The sequence below is a fragment of the Geotrypetes seraphini genome, chromosome 4, assembly GCF_902459505.1.
Source record: "Geotrypetes seraphini chromosome 4, aGeoSer1.1, whole genome shotgun sequence".
Classification (NCBI taxonomy): Eukaryota; Metazoa; Chordata; class Amphibia; order Gymnophiona; family Dermophiidae; genus Geotrypetes; species Geotrypetes seraphini.
The window spans coordinates 209,408,233-209,431,043 of NC_047087.1; the positions used below are offsets into that span (position 1 = coordinate 209,408,233).

Here is a 22,811-nt window from a genome sequence, read left to right on the forward strand (position 1 = left end):
TCAGTAAATATATGCAGTGCATTTAAGAATGCACTGAAAAACTTTTTCAGGAACAGATCATTTCCCATAAAGGCTTATATCTGGGTGGACTATATATGCTACAGCACCAATAACCTACAGATACTGAAGAGGTGGCATCTCCTTCACTCCTTTTAAGTGGGTTGGAGAATAGAGAAGGAATATTTCTCCTTTGAGCTCTACTTTATTTGACATACTCCAGTGTCAAAAAAACCCTCCAGTGTTTACTCTAGAAATGCACCATCCTGACTAACGGGTTGTATTCTTCTGGTAGTAAAGGGTGGATAAAAATCAATGATTTATTTTAAAATTTTAATCATTTTTTAAAGTAAAAATGTATCTAAACATAGTTCTATATTGAAGATACATCTTAATATTCAAATCTAGGCTAAAAGCTCACTTATTTGAGGCTGCTTTTAACTCCTAACTCCCACTCACTTGTAAGATACTCATGTCTGTTTTATCATTCCCTCTGAGAAATTCCCTAACCCCTATTAGTCCTGTTTGGTTTAATTAGATTGTAAGCATTATTGAGCATTATTGTCTCTTAATGTTTAATGTACAGTGCTATGTAAGTCTAGCTGTGCTATAGAAATGATTAGTAGTAGTAGTAGTAGCAGCAGCAGCAGCAGCAGCAGCAGTATTCATCGTGGAATAAGGTTTAGTTTTTAATTATGCAGCATAGCATGAGGTTGTATATTCAAGCAATGTTTAATTTTTTGGGTAAATTCCATTAATCCATATTGTCATGTACAGTTTTTTCTATCTAGAAGATATCACAGATGCTTGGTTTTGCATTTCTCAAACCTGTAAATTTGCATCTGCAGAAATAACATGCTTCTTCACAGCAAAAATGTTGTAAAATATACAGAGTTGGGGAAAAAGACCTTAGCCCCATTTTTCCTTTGCAAATCGATGTATACAGAATCAACCCCTTACATGCTAAGTTTATATATCTGCACAAGGAGCTAAGTATGAGGAGGGATGGGCAAGCAATAAGAATGAAAGTGAAACCTTTTGAGCAGAATACTCCACAAGTCTTGGGATCTTTGTGTGTAAACCTGATATTTATCATATTCTCTCCTTGGAAGAGAGAACCTATAATGGCAGCAGGCTGTAAAAGAGACTGAGTTAGGAAATATTTTAATGAAGTTCCTCTACCTATAGAACAAACATGATTTCAAGTCTTTAAGACTAATGATTTAAATTGAATCCACCCTGCCCATGGGTGATAATCATGGTGAGGCTTATGGCTCGATCACTACAGTAATATAGGGGAAGGGGGTCCTGTTATTTTCCATACCCACCCCCCCCTTGGGCTCTCTGCTATTCTAGGCAGCCCTTAGTCATTTAATATGTCTGGACTGCCAAGACCTGGTTTTATTCCCCTGCTAACTTATTTTTCTAATTATGTTATACTGAGCTCTGTTTGTGCTTTCCTCCATCATCTCTTAACTCTTCTCATTCTTCTCTCTCCTGTCTTCCCTTTCAGCTTTTTTCACTTTATTTTCTGCCTTTCTTTCCAGATTCAATTCATTCTTATTATCCAGTCTTCAGTTTTCCTCTTCTAACTGTCATCCTGACTCTCCTATTCCCTTAAGTCTTATTAATAAGAATATAAGAAGAGCCTTACTAGATCAGACCAATGGTTCATCAAGCCCAGTAGCCCGTTCTAAAGGTGGCCAATCCAGGTCCCTAATACCTGGCCAAAACCCAAGGAGTAGCAACATTCCATGTTACCAATCTAGGGCAAGCAGTGGCTTCCCCCCATGTCTTTCTCAAAAACTGATTATGGACTTTTCCTCCAGGAAATTGTCCAAACCTTTCCTAAAAACCAGCTAAGCTATCCGCTCTTACCACAACCTCTGGTAATACGTTCCAGAGCTTAACTATTCTCTGAGTGAAGAAATATTTCCTCCTATTGGTTTTAAAACTATTTCCTTGTATCTTCATCAAGTGTCCCCTAGTCTTTGAAATTTTTGACAGAGTGAAAAATTGATCCACTTGTACCCATTCTACTCCACTCAGGATTTTGTAAACTTCAATCATATCTCCCCTTAGCTATCTCTTTTCCAAGCTGAAGAGCCCTAACTTTTTTAGTCTTTCTCATATGAGAGGAGTTCCATCCTCTTTATCATCTTGGTCGTTCTTCTTTGAACCTTTTCTAGTGAGACCAGAATTGAATATAATACTCGAGGTGAGGTCACACCATGGAGCAATACAGGGGCATTATAATATTCTTAGTCTTGTTAACCATCCCTTTTTTAATAATTCCTAGCATCCTGTTTGCTTTTTTGGCCACCGCAACACATTGGGTGGAAGGTTTCATTGTATTGTCTACGATGCCACCAGGACTGTGGGGTGTAGATAAATCCTTCGACTCCAACTCCTCAGTTTCTGGTACCTACGAATCCGACTCCAGGTACCTAAAATTGTCTCCGACTCCCAACTCCACAGCCGTGGCTGGGAGTTGGTAGATAAATCCTTCGACTCCAACTCAGTTTCTGGTACCCATGACTCTGACTCCAGGTACCCCACATTGTCTCAGACTCCAACGCCACAGCCCTGGTTTGGAGATGGTAAATAAATCCTTCGACTCAGTTTGTGGCCCGCGACTCCAGGTACCCAAAATTGTCTCTGACTCCTCGATTCCAACTCCACAGCTCTGGATGACACCCAGATCCTTTTCTTGGGCGCCAACCCCCAAGGTGAACCCTAGCATCCAGTAATTGTGATTTGGGTTATTCTTCCCAATGTGCATCACTTTTCATTTGTCCACATTAAATTTCATTTGCCACTTAGATGCCCAGTCTTCCAATTTCCTAAGGTCTGTTTGCAATTTTTCACAATCCGCATGTGTTTTAACAACTTTGAACAGTTTAGTGTCATCTGAAAATTCCTCAGTCGTTCACTAACACTGTCCTCTTCCACTTTTCTATTCAGCATCTCCTATCTTTATTTACCCCTTCCATCCAGCATCTTCACTCTTTTTATCCCCAATCTTCCATCTTAAGCCTTTTCTTGCCCTTTCCCCATGCCTGTCCTTACATTTTCTGATCCCTCTGACTGCTGCAGCTGCTTCTTCTCCAGACCAGCAGTGGCAGGACTGCAGTCTTCATGTGTGCACTGTTGCTCTGTTGGTTTCCTGCCCTGGAATAGGAAGCTGATGTCAGATGTCAGAGGGGGAAGTGACTAACAAAATTGCCAGTGGATGTGTGTGGAGACTGGAGCCCCATGACTGCTTTATGTTGTTTTGCCGCTGCTTCTTTTGATCTGGAGCAGCAGCACAGATGGGAGGTGAAGAAGGTCTTCTTTCAGATACTGTGTACACCCTCTGAGATTTTGGAGTACACATTTGCCTTCCCCTCTACCTTTGCCTTGTCAGGATATCAGTGAGAAAAGAGCAAGGATTCTTATTTAGAGTACATTGGACAGTTTTGTATCTTATAACTGTTAATGCAATGGATGTTAAATTCATGTCCAGCCTAGGGCCAACCTTTTTTGTTTTTTTATAGGAAACCTGCAGCTGGAATAAATCTTTAGCAAACCAAAATATCTGAGATTTGGACTGGAGTTCTGCATTTCTGGATATGTAAATGGCAAATGGAATAAATGGTTAATCAACTTCATTTCAAATGCACCCTCCTACCAAACCTTCAGGAAATCAATTAAAACCTATCTCTTTGATAAATTTCTCTGACTCCTTTCCTGTCTTGTTGTATCTTTGAAATGCTTCTGGATAAATCCTTACTACTCTTAGCTTGCTAATGTAATTTGAAAGTCTTTTTTTGTAACATCGCTGTCTGTATACAGGCTCTTCCTCTGTAAACCGCTCTGAACTGCTTGTGGTATTGCGGTATACAAAAATAAAGTTATTTATTATTATTTAAATGTGAAGACTCACATGGTGCCATGTCTTTCACCCTAGTCCTTCACTAAAGCACCTAGTCAAAAAGAATACAGTACTCCCCTGAAATTTGCAGGGATTCCGTTCTAGGAACACCTGCAAATTTTGAAAAACCTCAAATGCGGTTTAGGAACAGATCAGAGGCAGGAGAGGGCAGCTAGGGCGCTGGCGGGTGCTGAAAATTGGGTGTGGGATCATTCTTAGTATTTTTCAACCGCCTCTTCCTAGTACTAAAGTCAGGCTACACCAATCGGGTGCTGCTTTGACATCTGGTGTGTCAAAGCAGCTCCTGATTGGTGTAGCCTGGCTTTAGTTCCAGGAAGAGGTGGTCGGCAGATACCGCGAAAGATTGAGCTTGCGATTCGCGAACCGCAAATTCGCGGGGGTATACTGTATATAATTTTTTTTTTCTCTTGACATTCAGTGCTTCTCCAGGCTGTTTTAAAAACTGATCTGCCATGCGGCTGGTTTTGATTATTTATTTCTTTTGCTCTTGTGCTCTGCATACAATATTTTGATTCATTGGAAGTGATATTTTTTTTCACTTAGAATAAAAAAATAACTTTTTAAGTTCACTTTGGTGCACAAAGGCCACACTTGGTGGTATTAACTAAAAAAAGAAATGTTAAAATAAACTATATGGCAATACCAGAAGGGATATGTAAAGATCTTAAAGCCTTGGATTCTTTATCATTTAAGAATAATATAAGCATCACCATACTGGGACCGATCCGGAGGTGCATCAGGCCTAGTATCCTGTTTCCAACAGTGGCTAATTCATGTCACAAGTACCTGGTAAGATTTCAAAAGAGTAAAACAAATTTTATGCTGCTTATCTCGAGTGTATGAGCAGTGGACTTTCCGCTTCATAGACAACCCCGCGAAAGACAAAGGTGCGCGCCGACAACTGAGCGCAAGACGGAGATGCGCACCAAAGAAAATTACAGTTTTTAGGGACTCCGGGGGGTTTTGTTGGGGAGCCCCCCTAGTTTACTTAATAGAGATCGCGCCGGCGTTGTGGGGGGTTTGGGGGGTTGTAACCCTCCACATTTTACTGTAAACTTAACTTTTTCCCTAAAAACAGGGAAAAAGTGAAGTTTTCAGTAAAATGTGGGGGGTTACAACTTCCCAAACCCCCCACAATGCCCCCATAACGCGGCATGATCTCTATTAAGTAAAGTGGGGGGTTCCCCCCCGTCGGAGCCCTAAAAACAGTAATTTTCTGCGGTGCGTGCCTCCGCGCTTCGCTCAATTGTCTGTGTGCGCCTTTGTCCCGGCGCGCTTTTGACCTGACACCGACTTTCCCAAGTCCATCTTAATGGCTTTCTTCTAGGAACTTGTCCAAACCTTATTTAAACCTAATTTGCTAACAGGCTTATCTTACATTATCTCAACGAATTCCATAATTACACATAGAGCAAAGAAATATTTTCTCTGATTTATTTTAAATTTACTACTTAGTAACTTCATTGCATGATCTCTAGTCCTTGTATATTTTGAAAGCATAAACAAACAGTTTTTATCTACCTGTGTCCTTCCGCTCAGTATTTTATAGACTGTACTTCTGTTAAAGCTGTTTCTTGTGTGCTAAATTCCTGTTTAACACCTGTTCAACCTGGATAATGAAACCATCTTCAGAAAAGCAGATTTGGAAAAAGAGAGTGTCTGTTTCAAAGTTGGTGGCTAAAATATAAACAACCTGTGCTATGCAGATAATACAACGCTCAACGCCAACAACAAAGAAGAAAAGTCAAAGCTGAAAGTCATAACATGAGACTAGAACTGAACATAAACAAGATGAAGATCATGAACACGGAAAATGATGAAGATTTTGAGCTTGAAGGTGATTGAAATCCTTTACAACTTCTATTTTATCTTCTGGACAAAGAAGGGAGGAAATACTCCGCAGAATAGCACTTGGTCGCTCTTCAATGAAGACTCTTGACAAGGTATTCAAAGGCAAAGAGGTAACCCTGCAAATGAAGATCTGACTTGTCCACACACTCATTTTCTCAGTGGTCAGTTACGGATGCGAAAGCTGGACATTACGGAAACAAGACAGAAATAATATTGACTCATTTGAGCTTTGATGCTGCCCTGCCAGTAGAACTAACAAATCAGTTCTGGAAGAAATCAAACCGGCTATGTCACTTGAAGCCAAAATGATGAGGTTACAACTGTCTTACTTTGGTCACACCATCAGAAGAGAGAGATTACTGGAAAAGGACATCATGTTTGGGAAGATCGAAGGAGCCAGGCGAAGAGGGCGACCTGCAATCAGATGGCTGGACACATTGAAAACAACCATGGGGATGATGCTGGAGGACCTTTCTAGACTAACGCAAAACTGATTTCTTTTAAAATTCATAATTCATCAAGTCGCTAGGACTTGAGCACGAGTCGATGGCACCTAACAACAGCAAAACATATTTATCAAAGGGAAATATTGCTCAGAATTTCCCACTAAATATGGCTGCACCTGTACTTTCATTAATTTTCCTTTTCCCATCCCTTTTCTTCTTTTCTTATGTGGGCAAAAGTACCCACAGTGAAAGGGTTTGGTTTTCAGCAGCATTTTTTTTCAAACATGTGAGACAAGTTTTCAGAACTGCCCTCATTAAGTCCTTTTAAAGTATTCCAAGAGGAATTCTGCAGAAAAAGTTGTACATTCTATATCTGTGAAAACATTTTTTTGTACTGCATTTTCAGCTGTTAGACAGTGATTATATTATTGTTACTCAGAATATGCACAATTTGTAACTTTTCCAGCATAAAATTCCTACAGTTTTAGAAAATTACTCAAAACACTCCTCTTCCAAGGCCAGGACACTTAATTGCTCCCTCCTCAAAGAACCTAAACCTCCTCCCTCCCCCTTTATTAGCCCCCACCCCCACCCCCCTTGATCCACTCTATCCTGCTCCCCAATTCCATCTACTTCGTTGTCTGCAACTCTGTTCAATTAATACTTTACTGTATGTAACTATGTTTAATTAATGTGAACCTCTGTTCAATTAATTCTTAACTGTATGTAACTATGTTTAATTAATGTGAACCTCTGTTCAATTAATTCTTAACTCTATGTAACTATGTTTAATTAATGTGAACCGCCTAGAACTCACTGGGTATGGCGGTATACAAAAATAAAGTTATTATTATTATTACAGTATCAGATGGAAAATTGTTTTTAAAATGGATGTGGTTTTCAAAATCATGGTACAAATAAGTGATTACAGGTGTCCTTTTTGTTTGATATATATCATATCTGAGGTGTGAGATTTGAATGAACAGAAAATTTTAAAATGAAAAATTTGTAGATGTGAAAATATCTATAGAGTATGTTATGTTAATCAAGCTTTCTATTCCGCCTTTACCTATTCAGTTCAAAGTCGGATTCCATTACAAGAGGTTGGGTCAGTTACCTAGGAAATTACAGTGGAGAGTTTGACACGGACATTCAGTAGAGTTGCTAGTACAGGTAGATCAGTACAGTTATTAACAGTTGGGGCATTTTCAAAAAATACGTCTAAGTCCAATTTGGACATATGGCACTAGACATCCAAAGTCTACAGTAAGAAAATGCCTATTTTTGAAAAGCAAACCACCATATGTCTAGAAATAACTTTTTTTTTTTTTTTTAATCCTCTATCTGGACATCTAGGCCAGTGGTATTCAAACTAGTCCTCAGGGACAACCTGGCCAGTCAGGTTTTCAGGATATCTACAATGAATATGAATGACAGAGACTTTGAAACCGACTGGCCAGGTGATCCCTGAGGACTGGGTTGAATACTACTGATCTAGGCCATTGGGACGCCCAGATCGCCAGGATGTCTATCTTTATATCACATTTTTGACCAAAATTTCATCCAAGTCCTAAGTGCCCAGATTAAGACCATTTGGATGTGGGAGGGGCCAGTTCTGCAATGGACTGGCCACCCAGACATGGCAACAGAGCAGTGGGACATCTTAGAGGGCACTGCTGTGAACTTCACATAAAGGGTGTCAGATAAACATCTCGCCAGAACTCCTTTATTAGGTTATAGTGAGCTCCCCCCAAACCCACTATACCCATCTGTCTACAATCAGAATATCCCTAATGGCTGCAGGTGGAACCTATATGACAGTAGATTAGGGTTTTGGTGGGCTCACATTTTCCACCATGAATGTAGTGATTAGAGTGGCTTATGAAACTTGCTACTCCTCTCTACAGAGCAGTGAGGCACCTTAGAGGGCACTGCTGTGAGCTTTACATAAAGGGTGCCAGATAAACATTTCACCAGAACTCATAGGTTATGGTGAGCCCCCAAAACCCACTATCTACAACCCACCTGTCTACAACCCAAATAACCCTTATGGCTGCAGGTGGCACCTATATGGCAATAGAGTAGAGTTTTGGGGGGGTTGGTGGACTTATGAGACTTGCTGCTTCTCTCTATGGTTCACTAGCCCACCAACCAGGCTACCTACACCAGGAGCTGATGTTCTGGAGACAGGTATTCTGCTCTTTGTGGGTGTGAGGGGTGTCTATGAGAACTGGGGGAGGTCTTACCATGCTGCATGCAGTGGTCACCTTTGTGGCACTTAAACCCTTCTAAAACAAGTCTAGTTCCAAACATATAAGTTCCATCCAGGATGTCTTGAAAAATGTTTGATCATTGCTGCAAGACATCCATGTCTAACCCACTCTTGAGACTTTCCAAAGCCCACCTATAACATGCTTCCACCACGCCCATCTCATGCTCTGAATGTACAGAGACTGGAGCACGTCGCTAGACATACAGAATGATGATTTTGATTATTGGCACTTGGGACGTCCTGGTGATTAGGACGTCCAAGTGCTGATTTAGAATACTTTTTGGACATCTGTTTTTTGATTATGGGCTCCATAGTAACAAGTTTAAGTAGATCATCTTTGGCTCATTGTTATGTCTCAGGAGCCATTTTATTATGTCTCGGGCGCCATTTCAGTTACTTCCGGGGTTGGCTCCACTGTCTTTGTACAAAAATGCTTTTAAAAGTTTTCTGAGCCTGAGATGTTCACAAAATTATAGTGTAAGTGGTAGTTGGTTCCAGCATTTTGCTAATTGATATTGGATGGATAAGGTAATTTGCCTTGTAGACTTTATATTGTTTCATGCTTGAAATTTTAAATGGAAAATATCTGTTGGAGGTACCCTGAAGTAGGGTGGCCAACTCTGTTAAGTAGGTGGGGGGCATTCCCTCTCAGGATCTTAAAGGCACTGATTCCTATTTTAAACTTGATCCTTGCTGATCTTTGTTCTCATTTTACATTGCTGAACATGTACCCACCTGTTCCAAAAATTTTGTGTTAGCTTAGGACAGAAAATACTGGTTAGTAGCTGTACAGTATAATGAAAGCATTGCTTGCTGTGAAGTTGCACTACTGTTTGAAAGATTATAAACAGCTAAACTGCAAGGCCTGTAATCAGTGTGTTATGTTCCACCCACCTCAGCCGTCTTGATACACCCCTGCCGTGATGTGGCTGACTGCTTTTCTCTCATTGGACTTACACTCAAAACATGAATAGGTCAAGCTTGCAAATCCTTTGTTTTCATGTTACATTTAGACATTAATCTGGCAGTACTTTTGTTCTTACTTACTGAATGAGGGAGACAGGCCAAGGAGAGATGAAAATGCCTCTAGCAACATTTGTATTCTTTAAGATATCAAGGCATCTACCGTGTTGTCTCTTTTGAATCCGTTCTCAGCTGAATAGATTAATCCATCTTGTGGTTGATATCTATTGTGCATACACCTTTCAGTGCTATAGAAATGTTAAATAGTAGTAGTAATGGAGGAACAAGAAATGACTTTTTCTACTGAATCTAAAGCTTAAGAACATAAGAATAGCCTTACTGGATCAGACCATGGTCCATCTAGCTCAGTATCCCACCTTCACGGAGGCCAATCCAAGTCGTATGCACCTGGCAAAAACTCAAGTAGTAACAGCATTCCATGCCATCGATCCAGGGCAAGCAGTGGCTTCTCCCATGTCTGCCTCCAAAAACGTGTCCATACCTTTTTTTTTAAACCTTGGGTGCCACAATTCTGTTGGTGGTTGATATGCAGATAACAAAACAAGGCAACCTAGTCACATCAAGGTTTGTGGGGGGGACGCTCAGGATGCCAAATTTGGCTCACAACTTACAAGCCAAAATTAGATGAATATAATATAGGGTGCTCTCAGTGTGAACCATCAGTGATAGGAGCTCCTATCACTGATGGTTCACACTGAGAGCACCCTATATTATATTCATCTAATTTTGGCTTGTAAGTTGTGAGCCAAATTTGGCGTCCTGAGCGTCCCCCACACAAACCTTGATGTGACTAGGTTGCCTTGTTTTGTTATCTCTATAGTAGGATTTTTGGCAAATTTGGAGTGTATTGTGGTGGTTGATATGCGGCAGGTGCTCATTTTGTAGGCACCTGCTACAGCAGGCACCACTTACAAAATCAGGGCCTCAGGGTTTTCAGGATATCCCTGATCACTTAACAGGCCTTGGTAACATAGTCAGTCCTATGTGGTGCCCCATAGCTTGTTAAGTGCTGAATATTGCACTTAATGGGCTATGTTTTGGATGGCTCCACAAACACGGAAGTTCAGTGCCGAAGCCTGGATATGGCCCAGCATTGAAGTTCCAGGCATAACGCTAGCAGCAGCCAGCAAAATGGTGAGCGCCTCCAGCTGAATATTGACCATTAATTAAATTAAAGAATAGGAAGTGTATAGTGTCTGTGTTTCCAGAGTATTCTTATAAAACATGTTGTGGCTCTGAACAGTTTTTCTTCTGATAAAGCAGTGGTTCTTAAACCTGTCCTGGGGGACCCCAGACAGTTGGGTGTTCAAGATATCCCTAAGCTGTTAAGAACCACTGGACTAGAGGAATGGGATGATACACTGCCTTTCTGTGGTGCAATCAAAGTGGTTTATAATTATTATACTGGTGCTTAAAGGGACAGAGAATGGAAGCAGAGAAAACTCAAATATAAGCACCAGTTTTGTGGCTTTTGCAAGTAATCTTTTTGCTTATATTGGGGTGATTTTGTATCACAATTATTATACACAGGTTTTAAGAAAGGTTTGGACAAATTCCTGGAGAAAAAGTCCATAGTCTGTTATTAAGACGTGGGGAAGCCTCTGCTTGCCCTGGATCGGTAGCATGGAATGTTTCTACTCTTTGGGTTTTGGCCAGATACTAGTAATCTGGATTGACCACCATGAGAATGGGCTACTGGGCTTGATAGACTATTGGTCTGACCCAGTAAGGCTATTCTTATGTTCTTATGTATTTTCTCTGTCCCAAATTGGAATTTAATCCAATTCAACAGGTTCTCAGTGCACTATACCAACCACTAGGCTACTCCACACCCCACAAGGGACAGAGAAAGTACCTACATATAATATGTACAGTGCTGCATATGTCTAGTAGCGCAATAGAAATGATTTAGTAGTAGTATCTTGGAAGAAGGTAGCACTTGATGGATATGTGATCCTTTATCATTTCCACACTATGGGCACAATTTCTATATAGGCCACCTAAGAACTCGGTGTCGACTAGTGCAATTCTTTAAAAATTAGGCACACTGTATAGAATCACGCTTACTGTCACTAGGTGTCCTATACACTGTATTTATGCCAGGGTTTTCTTCACCTAAATATCTGTGCCTAACGGCGCCTAATTCAAAAAGAGGCACCTAACTCGAAAAAATGCCCGTGATCTGCCCCTAACTATGCCCACATTTAGGTTGGCACTTTGGACTAGGCGCCTACTTTTTATTGAATAGCATTTTTCGAGTTAGGCGCCTAACTTTCAATTAAGTCCAATTAACAGCAATTATGAGGTGTTAAGTGCTAATTATCAACAGACATTAAGCCTATTAACCAATTAAGTTAGGCGCCTACATCAACTAGGTGCGCCAGTGTAAGTGCCTAACTTTAGGCAGACTTTATAGAATTTGCCAGTCTATTCTTAAAACAGGTACATATGATGCTTTCTATTTGTTTATATGTTTATCTCATTTTTGTTATGTTAATCAACTTTTAACATTCTTTTGATAGACAAGCTGTGCATCAGTTCCTTTACTGTTGTCTTTAAGACTGGTTTAAGCTCATGTAACTATTCAATTCCTAGCATAAATAGTAATGACATAGTACATTACCATGTTGCAGTACTTGCCTAGACAGCCAAAGGGTCAAACCCAATGATGGAAATCATTTTTATTTTGTCTAAGAATCGTGTAACTCCATAAATGCTTTGCTGTTGGCTTATAGGGCAAAACCTGGACAGCATGCTCCATGGTCCAGGAATGAAAACTAATTCTGACCCGAAGAAACAAGCAAATGGAGTGACGCAGGCTCCTGAAGACCTCACGCCATTTCTAAGATGCTACTGCTCTGGGCACTGTCCTGATGATGCTATCAATAATACATGCATGTAAGTATCATGGATTAAATATTTCTTAGAAATGACAAATACATATATTTTAAATTTGCAGGCATTCCAAAATAAATAGAACTATTTCAGCTAGATTCTCCTGCATATTTGTTTTGTAATAAATGTTGTTATATAATCTTACATACTGAGATATTGGTATTTTATAGCACTTTTGCATGAGCTGAATCCAATATCCATTTCCTTCCTTATCAAACTAAAAGGCATAACTAATAGCATAACTAACATGATTTTTATCACTGAAGTGTTAAAGAAACTCTCCTCAAGAATAAAACTCTTTAGTGACCAATCATCCAACAACGTTGTCACCTCTGTTGGGCAACACTTTAGAAAAACTGACCACTGCACCAGTGATTTTATGTTGAGTATACTGAAAGGAAATTTTAAGACAATCCAAGAACATAAGACCTTTGAAATTAAAATGATGAAATATTTTGACACCTACCAGACAGGACTTAACAAAGACATTGCTTCCTTTCACACTACAAAGAAATTTAAACTGCTTTGTCATCTCTCTGTCTCCTACTTACTTACTTACCCACCCACCCTTCCATCTTCCTGTGAAACTACTGAAATTCTTCATGTTTCCCTTGTACAGTATTTGAGGTCTGTTCAAAAAGATCCAGGACTGATTTTATAAAAATTTATTAAACAATATTGCAACTTATTCCATTGGGTCCCCTTCAAAGTACTCCCCTTCCCTACATATACACTTTTCTCAATGTCATTTCCACTCCTGGAAAAAGTCCCCAAACCTATCTTCAGGAATCACCAAAAGTTGCTGCATTGAATTTTGCTTTATATCTTCAATGGTGTTGAATCGCTTTCCTTTCAGCATGGATTTACGTTTAGGAAACAAGAAGTCAGCAGGGGCCAAGTCAGGAGAATTAGGTGGCTGGGGAAGAACTGTCATCACGTTTTTGTGCAAAATTCATGAATTTTGACACATTCAAAACACCTTCCATGACTCAAGATGTGTTCCCCATAAGCCACTATCAGCATTTCATAAGTTTCTGTAGCAGTCTTACCCAATTTAAAAATAGAACTTTATGCTATAGTGCTGCTCATTGAGGTTGCCTGTGATGAAAAATAGCCGATCACGAAAATGCACTTTCACAAAAACTGCTGTAGCTTAAAGAAGAAAACAATTATCAACAAATGGAAAAAAGGAGGTTACTCATGAGGTTTCAAGCTACTCAACACCTCCTAGCATGTCTCAAAAGAACTTCCCATTGGTGCGCAATTCAAACTGTCCTGGGACTTTTTGAACAGACCTTCTATATTGATATTTGTCAATGTTTGTTATTTCTGATCTGATTAAGGGATTACCTTTAAAGCTATCATAAAATGCATCAAGTTAGTCCAATAAAAAAAGGTATTACCTTATTTCCTGTATGTTTTTGTTTTATTTCTATATATTACCTGAAAAAGGCATAATTTGAGAGAGAGAGAAAAATAGAAAACAAAAATTAAATGTATTCATGACATCCAGGGCATTGAGTTATATTGTACTGTTCCCTTTATGGGAACCCTTATCTTTTAGTCTCTCTCTATGCGTCCAATATTTATGATAGATTTTACTTTCCAGCGCTCCTAAAGAGTACATTACATTATATTAGTGATTTCTATTCCGCCTTAACTTTGCGGTTCAAGGCGAATTACATAAGAATTGTTAAGATATTAAGAAGTACTTAGGGAATAGTTTGAACATAACATTTTCTGGTTTGCTAATGAGTAGTTGGTATTGCAGGAGGAGTTCGGAGTATGTTTGGTTGTGTTATATAGTTTTATGTATTTTTTGAAGAATAGGGTTTTTGTTTCTTTTTTGAAGGTTTTTTAGTCTGTGGTCGAAGTCAGCAAATTGGTGAGTTGTCGGTCCAGTTTTGCTGCTCTGTTGGCCAGTAGGTTGTCATACATTTTTCTTCGTTTGACATTTTTGGTTGGTGGATGTGTGAATATTGTGTGGGTTCTCCTGTGTCTGGTTGAGGTGGATTGAGTTAGTCTGTTGTTCCAATAGGTAGGGCTGTTTCCGTTTATAGCTTTGAATAGTAAGCAGTGGAATTTGAAGTGCACTCTGGCTTGTATTGGGAGCCAGTGTGAGTCGTGGTATGCCTCTGTGATGTGGTCGTATTTTTTCAGTGAGTAGATAAGTCTTAGGGCTGTGTTTTGCATTGTTTGTAGTTTTTATCGCGGTTGCTGGCAGGGGAGATATAGTATGTTGCAGTAATCTATTAGGCCTAGGATTAGTGATTGAACCACGAGTTGAAATTGTTTTCTGTCAAAGAATTTTCTAACTTGTCTTAGGTTTTTCATAGTGGCGAATGATGTTTTTATTATTTTGTTGATTTGTGGTTGCATGGAGTTTTAGTGTGGGTTGAATGGGGTATGAGATTGAGTTTAATTCTAGGTTAGTCAAGGTTGGGGCTTTGCTGTTTTCTTGGAGGATGAAGTTTGTTTTGTCAGGGTTAAGTTTTAGTTTGTGTACTTTCATCCATGTTGCTACTGTTTCAAGTGTTCTGTGTATTGTGCCTACCATGGAGGGCTCAAGTTGATCGAAGAGGAGGAATATGGTGATGTCATCTGCGTAGCTGTAGGAGGTAATGCCTAGTTTGTCTAGGTATGAGCTTAGGGAGGCAATGTATAGGTTGAAGAGTGTGATCCTTGGGGAACTCCACATGGGTTGGACCATGGTTCTGATTTTTCTTTGTTTGTTTTGACTCTATAAGTTCTGGTTTGTAGGAATCCTTTGAATCATGTTAGTACCTTTCCAGTAATTCCTATTCTACAGTTTGTAAAAGGATGTCATGGTCTACTAGATCAAAGGCTGCGGAGAGGTCTAGTTGTATGATCAGCATTTTTTTGCCTGTGCTGAGGTGTTGTTTCGTGATGTCCATGAGTGTTCCTAGTAGGGTCTCAGTGCCATAGTTGGTTCTGAAGCCAGACTCTGTGGGGTGGAGTAGGTTGTAGTTTTCTAGGTATATGTTTAGGGCTTTAGCTACGAGGCCTTCCATTAGCTTAACGGATTGAGGCTATGGGTCTGTAGTTGGATGGTTGGTCGGTTGCTCCTTTGGGGTCTTTTAGGATCAGAGTTATGATGATTTCGCTGAGGTCTTATGGGAACTCTCCATCTGTGAGTAGAATTTGTATCCATTGTAGGAGTAGAGTGCGGAATAGCGTACTTCTAGATATGCCTTTAGTACCTTGATTGTTGGTGGGAACTTTAATGGAGTTGCAGATGTAGCTTTGGATAGGAAATCTGAAGCACAGTCTTGACTATACACTAACCACTGCGGAGGTAATATGTTCTGTCCCAGTCTAAATTTATTTATTTATTTTTTTTGGTAAATCTTTATTAATTTTCAAAACTTATACAAAGTGCATAGAAATATACATTCAGATATAACATATAACAGCACTTATAATCGAACAAATATTAAAACAAATTACCATACTCCTCTCCCCCTTCCCTCCCTCCCTATCTGGATGTGTGTAAAAATCATCTAAGAATTAAGGGTTTAATCAATTCAGTCAATCTTCTGTTTAACAAATGCCTCCAATGGACCTCAAATATCTTTAAACCTTTTATTATTTCCCAATTGTTCTGCATTCATTCTTTCATACCTATAATACAAACAAAGTGTTTCCCACCAAAAAGAAAAATTTAATCTATCCCAATTCTTCCAGTTTCTGGTTATCAGTTGCATTGCATGTCCACCCCTGTCATAATCAGAAGTCTACTTTTATGTGTGTCGATTGGACTCTTAGATTTCAATAATGTCCCAAATAGAACCATATCATAAGACAATGGTATAGAGACACTTAGTACCATATTAATTTTTCCCCATATTGATTTCCAAAAATTGAGTATCAATGGATAATAAAATAACAAATGATCCAGTGTCCCTACTTTGATATACCAAGGGCTCCTTTTACAAAGCCACACTAGGGCCTTAACGTGTGGAATAGCACATGCTAGCCGCTACTGCCTCTTTTTGAGCAGGCGGTAGATTTTCAGCTAGCAGGGAGGGGGGAAAGGGTGCAGTGCAGAGCCTGGCAGAGGGGGACAGGGTGCAGTGCAGAGCTTGGCAAGTAGTGATGGGGGCGAACTGCATAGCCTGGTAGGGAGGGGGGCTGGCTGCTTAGCCTGGTAGGGCAGGGAGGGAAGGGGGCTGGGTGCAGAGCCTGGCAGGGAGGGTGTGAGGTAGCGGACCCTGGGTGCAGATCCTAGCAGGGCATGGCACTTGAGTATATTAAGCCCCATCTTATATTCGAGTCAACCATTTATCCTCCTTTTTGGGGGGGGAAATGGGGGTCTCGACTTATATTCGGATTAACTTATATTCGGGTATACACGGTAACATAACATAATACAAAATTACTACATACACCAATTACACAATTCACACCACAAACTCATTGCACTTTAACATCATTGCTATATTGAATCTCATACCAATAAATCAGCCACTTGTATATAAACTATTCCCCACAAATAGTAAAAAGACAAGAAATCAGTAAATAAAGATAGGTCCAGTAGTGTCTCCCAGACCTGAGAAAGGCACAGCAATTCACACGTTGAAAATCACCCAGAGTAAAAATTGCCAAGAGTGAAAATAACTCAGTTTAGGGATCACACACTGAGGATCACCCAGAGCAAAAATCAGTCTTCTCTCTTGAACAAGTAGTTCTCATTTATATGAAATCCATGTTGTATAACAAATGCAGATGAGCTATCCTGCAGTCTTAAAAACTCACTTAAAATAAATACCAAGGCGTCAACTCTACACATCTCTGTTTCGCCATCGGAGTCTTTAGGAGTTGAAATCCATTATCAGCCAGCACGACAGCTGCATCAGAACATTCTTTGAACAGTTTACTGTAACCTGACTGCTTTCTATTGTGTTCAAAGGACCCCTGAAGAAGGCTAGACATCACCGAAACACGGCCCATGTAGGGTTCGTTGACTGCTTATGCAGTACAATTACTGCTGTTCAAGTGTTGAAATATGTTTGGTGTTTACATTTTGTGAAGCATTACATGTTCAAGATATCAATAAACTTTACTGATTTTAACTCTTGGAAGTCCAGGATCTGGTTCCACATCTTTTCTTTTGGTCACACCTTTAAAGCCATCGCTGCAGGAGCTGTGCTATACAATATAAAAATGGCCACCCGGATGGTCTCGGGACTCAAGGATCTCCCGTACGAGGAACGGCTAGATAAATTACAGCTATACTCACTCGAGGAACGTAGAGAGAGGGGAGACATGATCAAGACGTTCAAGTATCTCACGGGTCGCATCGAGGTGGAAGAAGATATCTTCTTTTTCAAGGGTCCCACAGCAACAAGAAGGCATCCGTGGAAAATCAGGGGCGGGAAACTGCACGGTGACACCAGGAAATTCTTTTTCAAAGGGTGGTTGATCGCTGGAATAGTCTTCCACTTCAGGTGATTGAGGCCAGCAGTGTGCCTGATTTTAAGGCCACATGGGATCGTCACGTGGGATCTTTTCACAGAGAAAGGTAGGGGAGGGTCATTAGGGTGGACAGACTAGATGGGCCGTGGCCCTTATCTGCTGTCTATTTCTATGTTTCTATGTTAAACTTAATACAAAAAAGTTCTTCACCACTAAACCCTTAATACAAATTTTTTTTTAAAGTTTTATATACTTACAATTTTCATACTTTAACCAGCCTTTAAGGAGTACAATCAAGCAGTCATGTCTGAGAAGGCAGCCTAAGCTTTTTTTTCAACAAGGGGGGAGGGACTAACTAAGCTCTCTCACAGACTATAGAATTTAAAATGACAGCCATTCCACCAAGATGGGAGGGGAGTGAGCTATCATAGAGCCTTACTTTGCTGTCAATGCCTAAGCCAGTCAGCGCTCAGGCACTGACTGGAAAGTAAGGCTACAACAGCTCAGATCCTGCTGTTAAAATTTGCACGGGAAACAACTGCTTTCCCTGCTGTGCATTACAGAGTTCTCATTAGAATACTAATGAGCTCCTTTTAATGCATTAACTTAGGATTCTCGGTGGTTGTTACGACGATCAGTAGCAGCCACAGAGAAACCTTTTTGTGCATCGACAGAGCAGCTTTCTGTGTCCGTAAGAGTGCAAGGACTCTTACTGTCACAGAAAGCTTTTGAGCATTGGGGCCTAAGTCCTTAAAACAGACCAAATTATCAGAAATGGTACAGGAGTGGTCCCAGGAATTTGAGTTTTTTTATACAATGGAAGACTTGCTACATAGCTTAAAGGATGGTTCAAAACTGGCAGAAAGTATACAATTATGAGAATTACATTACAAATTTCTTTTAAGATTCTAAATTTATCCTTCTCGAGCATGAAAGATGGGTGTCCCCTCATATGCGACCTATCTAAAGTGTGGTATCAATGATGCATCATATCGTCACTGTATTTGGGACTGTCCAGGAGTGTGTGAATCTGGTCTAACCTGGAGGACTACATAAGAATTGCCGCTGCTGGATCAGACCAGTCGTCCATCGTGCCTAGCAGTCCGCTCAAGTGGCAGTCCTCTGGTCAAAGACCAGCGCCCTAACTGAGACTAGCCCTACCTGCGTACGTTCCGGTTCAGCAGGACTTGTCTAACTTTGTCTTGAATCCCTGGAGGGTGTTCTCCCATATGACACTCTGGAAGAGCGTCCCAGTTTTCTACCACTCTATAGGTGAAGAAGAACTTCCTTATGTTAATTCGGAATCTATCCCCTTTCAATTTTAGAGAGTGCCCTTTCGTTCTCCCTACCTTGGATAGGGTGAACAACCTGTCCTTATCTACCAAGTCTGTTCACTTCAGTACCTTGAATGTTTCGATCATGTCCTCTTTCAATCTCCTCTGTTCGAGGGAGAAGAGACCCAGTTTCTCTAATCTTTCTCTGTACGGCAACTCCTCCAGCCCTTTAACCTCCAGCCCTTAGTCGCTCTTCTCTGGACCCTTTCGAGTAGTACCGTGTCCTTCTTCTTGTACAGCGACCAGTGCTGGACGCAGTACTCCAGGTGAGGGTGCACCATACAGCGGCATGATAACCTTCTCCGATCTGTTCGTGATCCCCTTCTTGATCATTCCTAGCATTCTGTTTGCTCTTGTCGCCACCACCGCACATTGCGTGGACGGTTTCATCGACTTGTCGATCAGAACTCCCAAGTCTCTTTCTTGGGAGGTCTCTCCAAGTACCACCCCGAGTATCCTGTATTTGTGCATGAATTTTTGTTACCCACTTGTATCACTTTACACTTATCCACGTTGAACCGCATTAAACGGTCCCCATGTCATTCTCTAAGATAATCTCATTCTACTCGGTGCGTAAACGTATTAGCAAGAAATAAAGCTGTAATATTTCACATTGAAACTCCAAATGGTTGCTGAGAAAACAGCAAACAAACTCTAGGAGGTTACTCTTTTGCCTCACACACAAATAGGGAAAAGAAGTACATTCATATTCTACAACATAAGTGATATAACCCACAGAGCCCTGTTCAGGAACTTTCCTGTAAAACTAAGCAACATAACTTTGAGAACCTCAACTGCATGTGGGTGCCATCTGTTGCTGTCATGCAGGACTACGCTAGTGTACGAATTTCCACAGAACCATTAACATATTTTTAGTCAGCCTTGGAATGTTTCTTTGATGTAAGCCCTGTATGTGTCATGGAGTACACTTTCTGGTAGTGTTCCTAGTTAGGTTTTTATTTTTTGCAGTCATTTGCAAGTTTCCTTTATTTTTGATGTCGGCTTGGTTATAAGCCTCTTTAGGTCTCTAACACCATTTGGGATATTTTTCATCATCAGATGAATTGATTTTGCTGTGGTTATTTACCCAGATGAGATATCTCAAAAGAAGACCCTCAGCAGCTTCAAGAAGTTCTCCTAGTTCAACAGATCCATATCCATTATAGGTGCACATGGTTGGTTCCTGCAGTGCCTGGAGCCTCACCATGATTCCTCTCATTGTATTCTGTTTTTTCAAATATCAAAGAAGGGAATTGTGGCTGTGAAAAAAAAAGGACAAGATTTATAGCACAGCTAAAAACCTATTCACAGATGATGGTGTTGGAAGGATAGGTCTTCACTGATTCTTGAGCTGCACCGAGCACTGGGGGATGCATTGACATTAAGAGTGTTTTAATCACTGTTGATATCAAGTATCAATAGAAGCCAATGGGATTGGCCATTGACTGATTCTCATCCAAAAAAGAATTCATCCTTGTCTTCATTGGTTCTAAGTAAGGGTGGGCATTTAGTATACTATTAATTTGATTAATTTGTTAAAATTTTAACTTTGACTAAATATTTTTATACTGACCAAAATTTTTAACTCCCCTCTGTTTTCCAGCATTGCTTTTTCTCTCTTTGCCTATCCTGCAGTCTGTCATCTCTTCTCCCACTCCCCATGTTTACCTTAACAGGCCTGGCTCTTCATAGGGGCACTGGTAGAGGCATCAATTCCCACACACTGGTTGTGGCTGAATCGGAAGCCTTCCCCTTGTTGTGTCCTGCCCCTTCCTATTTTTCCTTTGCATGCTGTGATAAGTGTGATTAATTATATGAGTAAAATTTTAAATTGCACAATTAATCATGATTAAAAATTTTAATCATTGTCCATCCCTAGTTCCAAGAGATTACAATGTTGGTTAGCAGGCAGAGACTGTAACCTCTCAATATAAGGAGTGTGCATCCTCTGTATCATCAGGGAGGTTGCCGCAGTATTCATCAACCTGAGACCCTGTTTCCAATCCATAGGCGGCGGAACGCTGTTTGGTTTGGGGGGCCCAGGAGCTCCACCCTAGCTCCAGTGAAATCTTGCAGCATGGCTCTCACTAGCTCCCAACTCCACCTCCTACCTCCTCCCAACGTTCTACTTTAAATCTTTGTGGCAGCCTCCGTGCAACGTCAGCAAGCAGGCCTGCCCCTGGAAGTAGAATGAAGGGTTCTAGGGCAGGCCTGCTTGTTAATGCTGCGCAGTGGCTGCCCCAAAGATATAAAGTACAACATCAGGTGGGAGAGCGGGCATCAACTGTTGACTGCCAGTTTTTAGGGAGGCCTTGGCCTCTGTAGCCTCCCCTGTTCCAATGCCTATGTTCTAATCCAGTGTTTTTCAACCTTTTTTGGGCAAAGGCACACTTGTTTCATGAAAAAAATCACGAGGCACACCACCATTAGAAAATGTTAAAAAATTTAACTCTGTGCCTATATTGACTATATATAAAGTACTTCTCTTGAATATGAATCAAATAAACAAAAAGAAAGTATTTTATAATTACTTTATTATGAAATATTAAGTAAACAGAATAGTGAAAAATTATAAAATACTTTATCCAGTGCGAAACCTGGGCCTGTTTGGCTGAACACAAAGCTGATATTCTGGCTGGAATCGAAGAAAGACACACACGTAGCTCTTCGTCAACAGCCGTTCCCTTCACCGCTCCGTCACCGTCACCGCCATCCCTTTCACCGCCCCATCACCGCCACTGCTATCCCATTCACCGCCCCGTCACCGTCCCCGCTGCATCCATATAAGCCTTAGTACTGTAATATTTAGCTTATTCCTTTCTTATAAATCAAAGTTCCTGCTGCTGAACTAGAGAAAGAGATGTTCAGCTGGCAGGGCTTTGTTTATAAATTTTTATCAACACAACTAATATACTATTTTATCCTAAAGCAAAAAAATAAATAAATAAATATAATTTTTTTTCTACCTTTGTTGTCTGGTTTCTGCTTTCCACATCTTCTCATTCAATTCCTTCCATCCACTGTGTGTCTTTTCTCTACATCTTCCATTTGCTGTTACTGTGCCTCTCCCTTCACCCCCCCCCCCCAATTGGTCTAGCACCCATCTTCTTCCCTCCGCTCCCCCATAGTCTGGCATCTGTCTTCTTCCCACTCTGTCTTCCACATTTCCCTTCGGGGTCTGTTCCTCTCCACTCTCCTTCAATGTCTGTCCTATTCCTTTCCACCACCACCCTACCCTCCCTCCTTTACCATCTGTTCCTTTCTACTACCCTTCAGCTCCTCTCACGTGGCTTATCTATCTACCTTCCTCCCTCTTATTTTCATGGCACGTTACAATGTAATTTGTGCAAGCCACTGGAGCCTGCGAGCTCGGTCCCTGTCCCATCCCCACAAACCATCTCGCTTCTGTGCTCCTATTTTCTCCATATCTAATATCTCCCCTATGTATCTGTCATTGCCCCCCCCTGTGTCCATATACCATCCCCATGGCATGTCCCCTTTATGTCTCTGTCCCTATGCCCCATGCACATAATTTCCCCTCTTTCTGTTACCTTCCTGTGTCCAGATTTCCCCTATCTTCCTCTTCCATACCAGTGTGTCTCTTCTTTTCAACCCCATCTAGCTTTTTTCCCTCTTTCTTCCCCCCCCTGCTTCTAGCATCT

At 40.7% G+C, this 22,811-nt stretch overlaps 1 protein-coding gene across 2 annotated transcripts in view; it reads left to right on the plus strand.

Annotated features, from left to right (window-relative positions):
• BMPR1A (bone morphogenetic protein receptor type 1A) overlaps positions 1 to 22,811 on the plus strand; it is a 242,224-nt gene that overhangs the window by 165,383 nt on the left and 54,030 nt on the right. For both annotated transcript variants that reach the window (XM_033941864.1, XM_033941865.1), the window contains one exon: positions 12,220 to 12,382. In XM_033941864.1, coding sequence (XP_033797755.1) covers positions 12,220 to 12,382 — 163 coding nt within the window. The remainder of the gene's footprint in view (positions 1 to 12,219; positions 12,383 to 22,811) is intronic.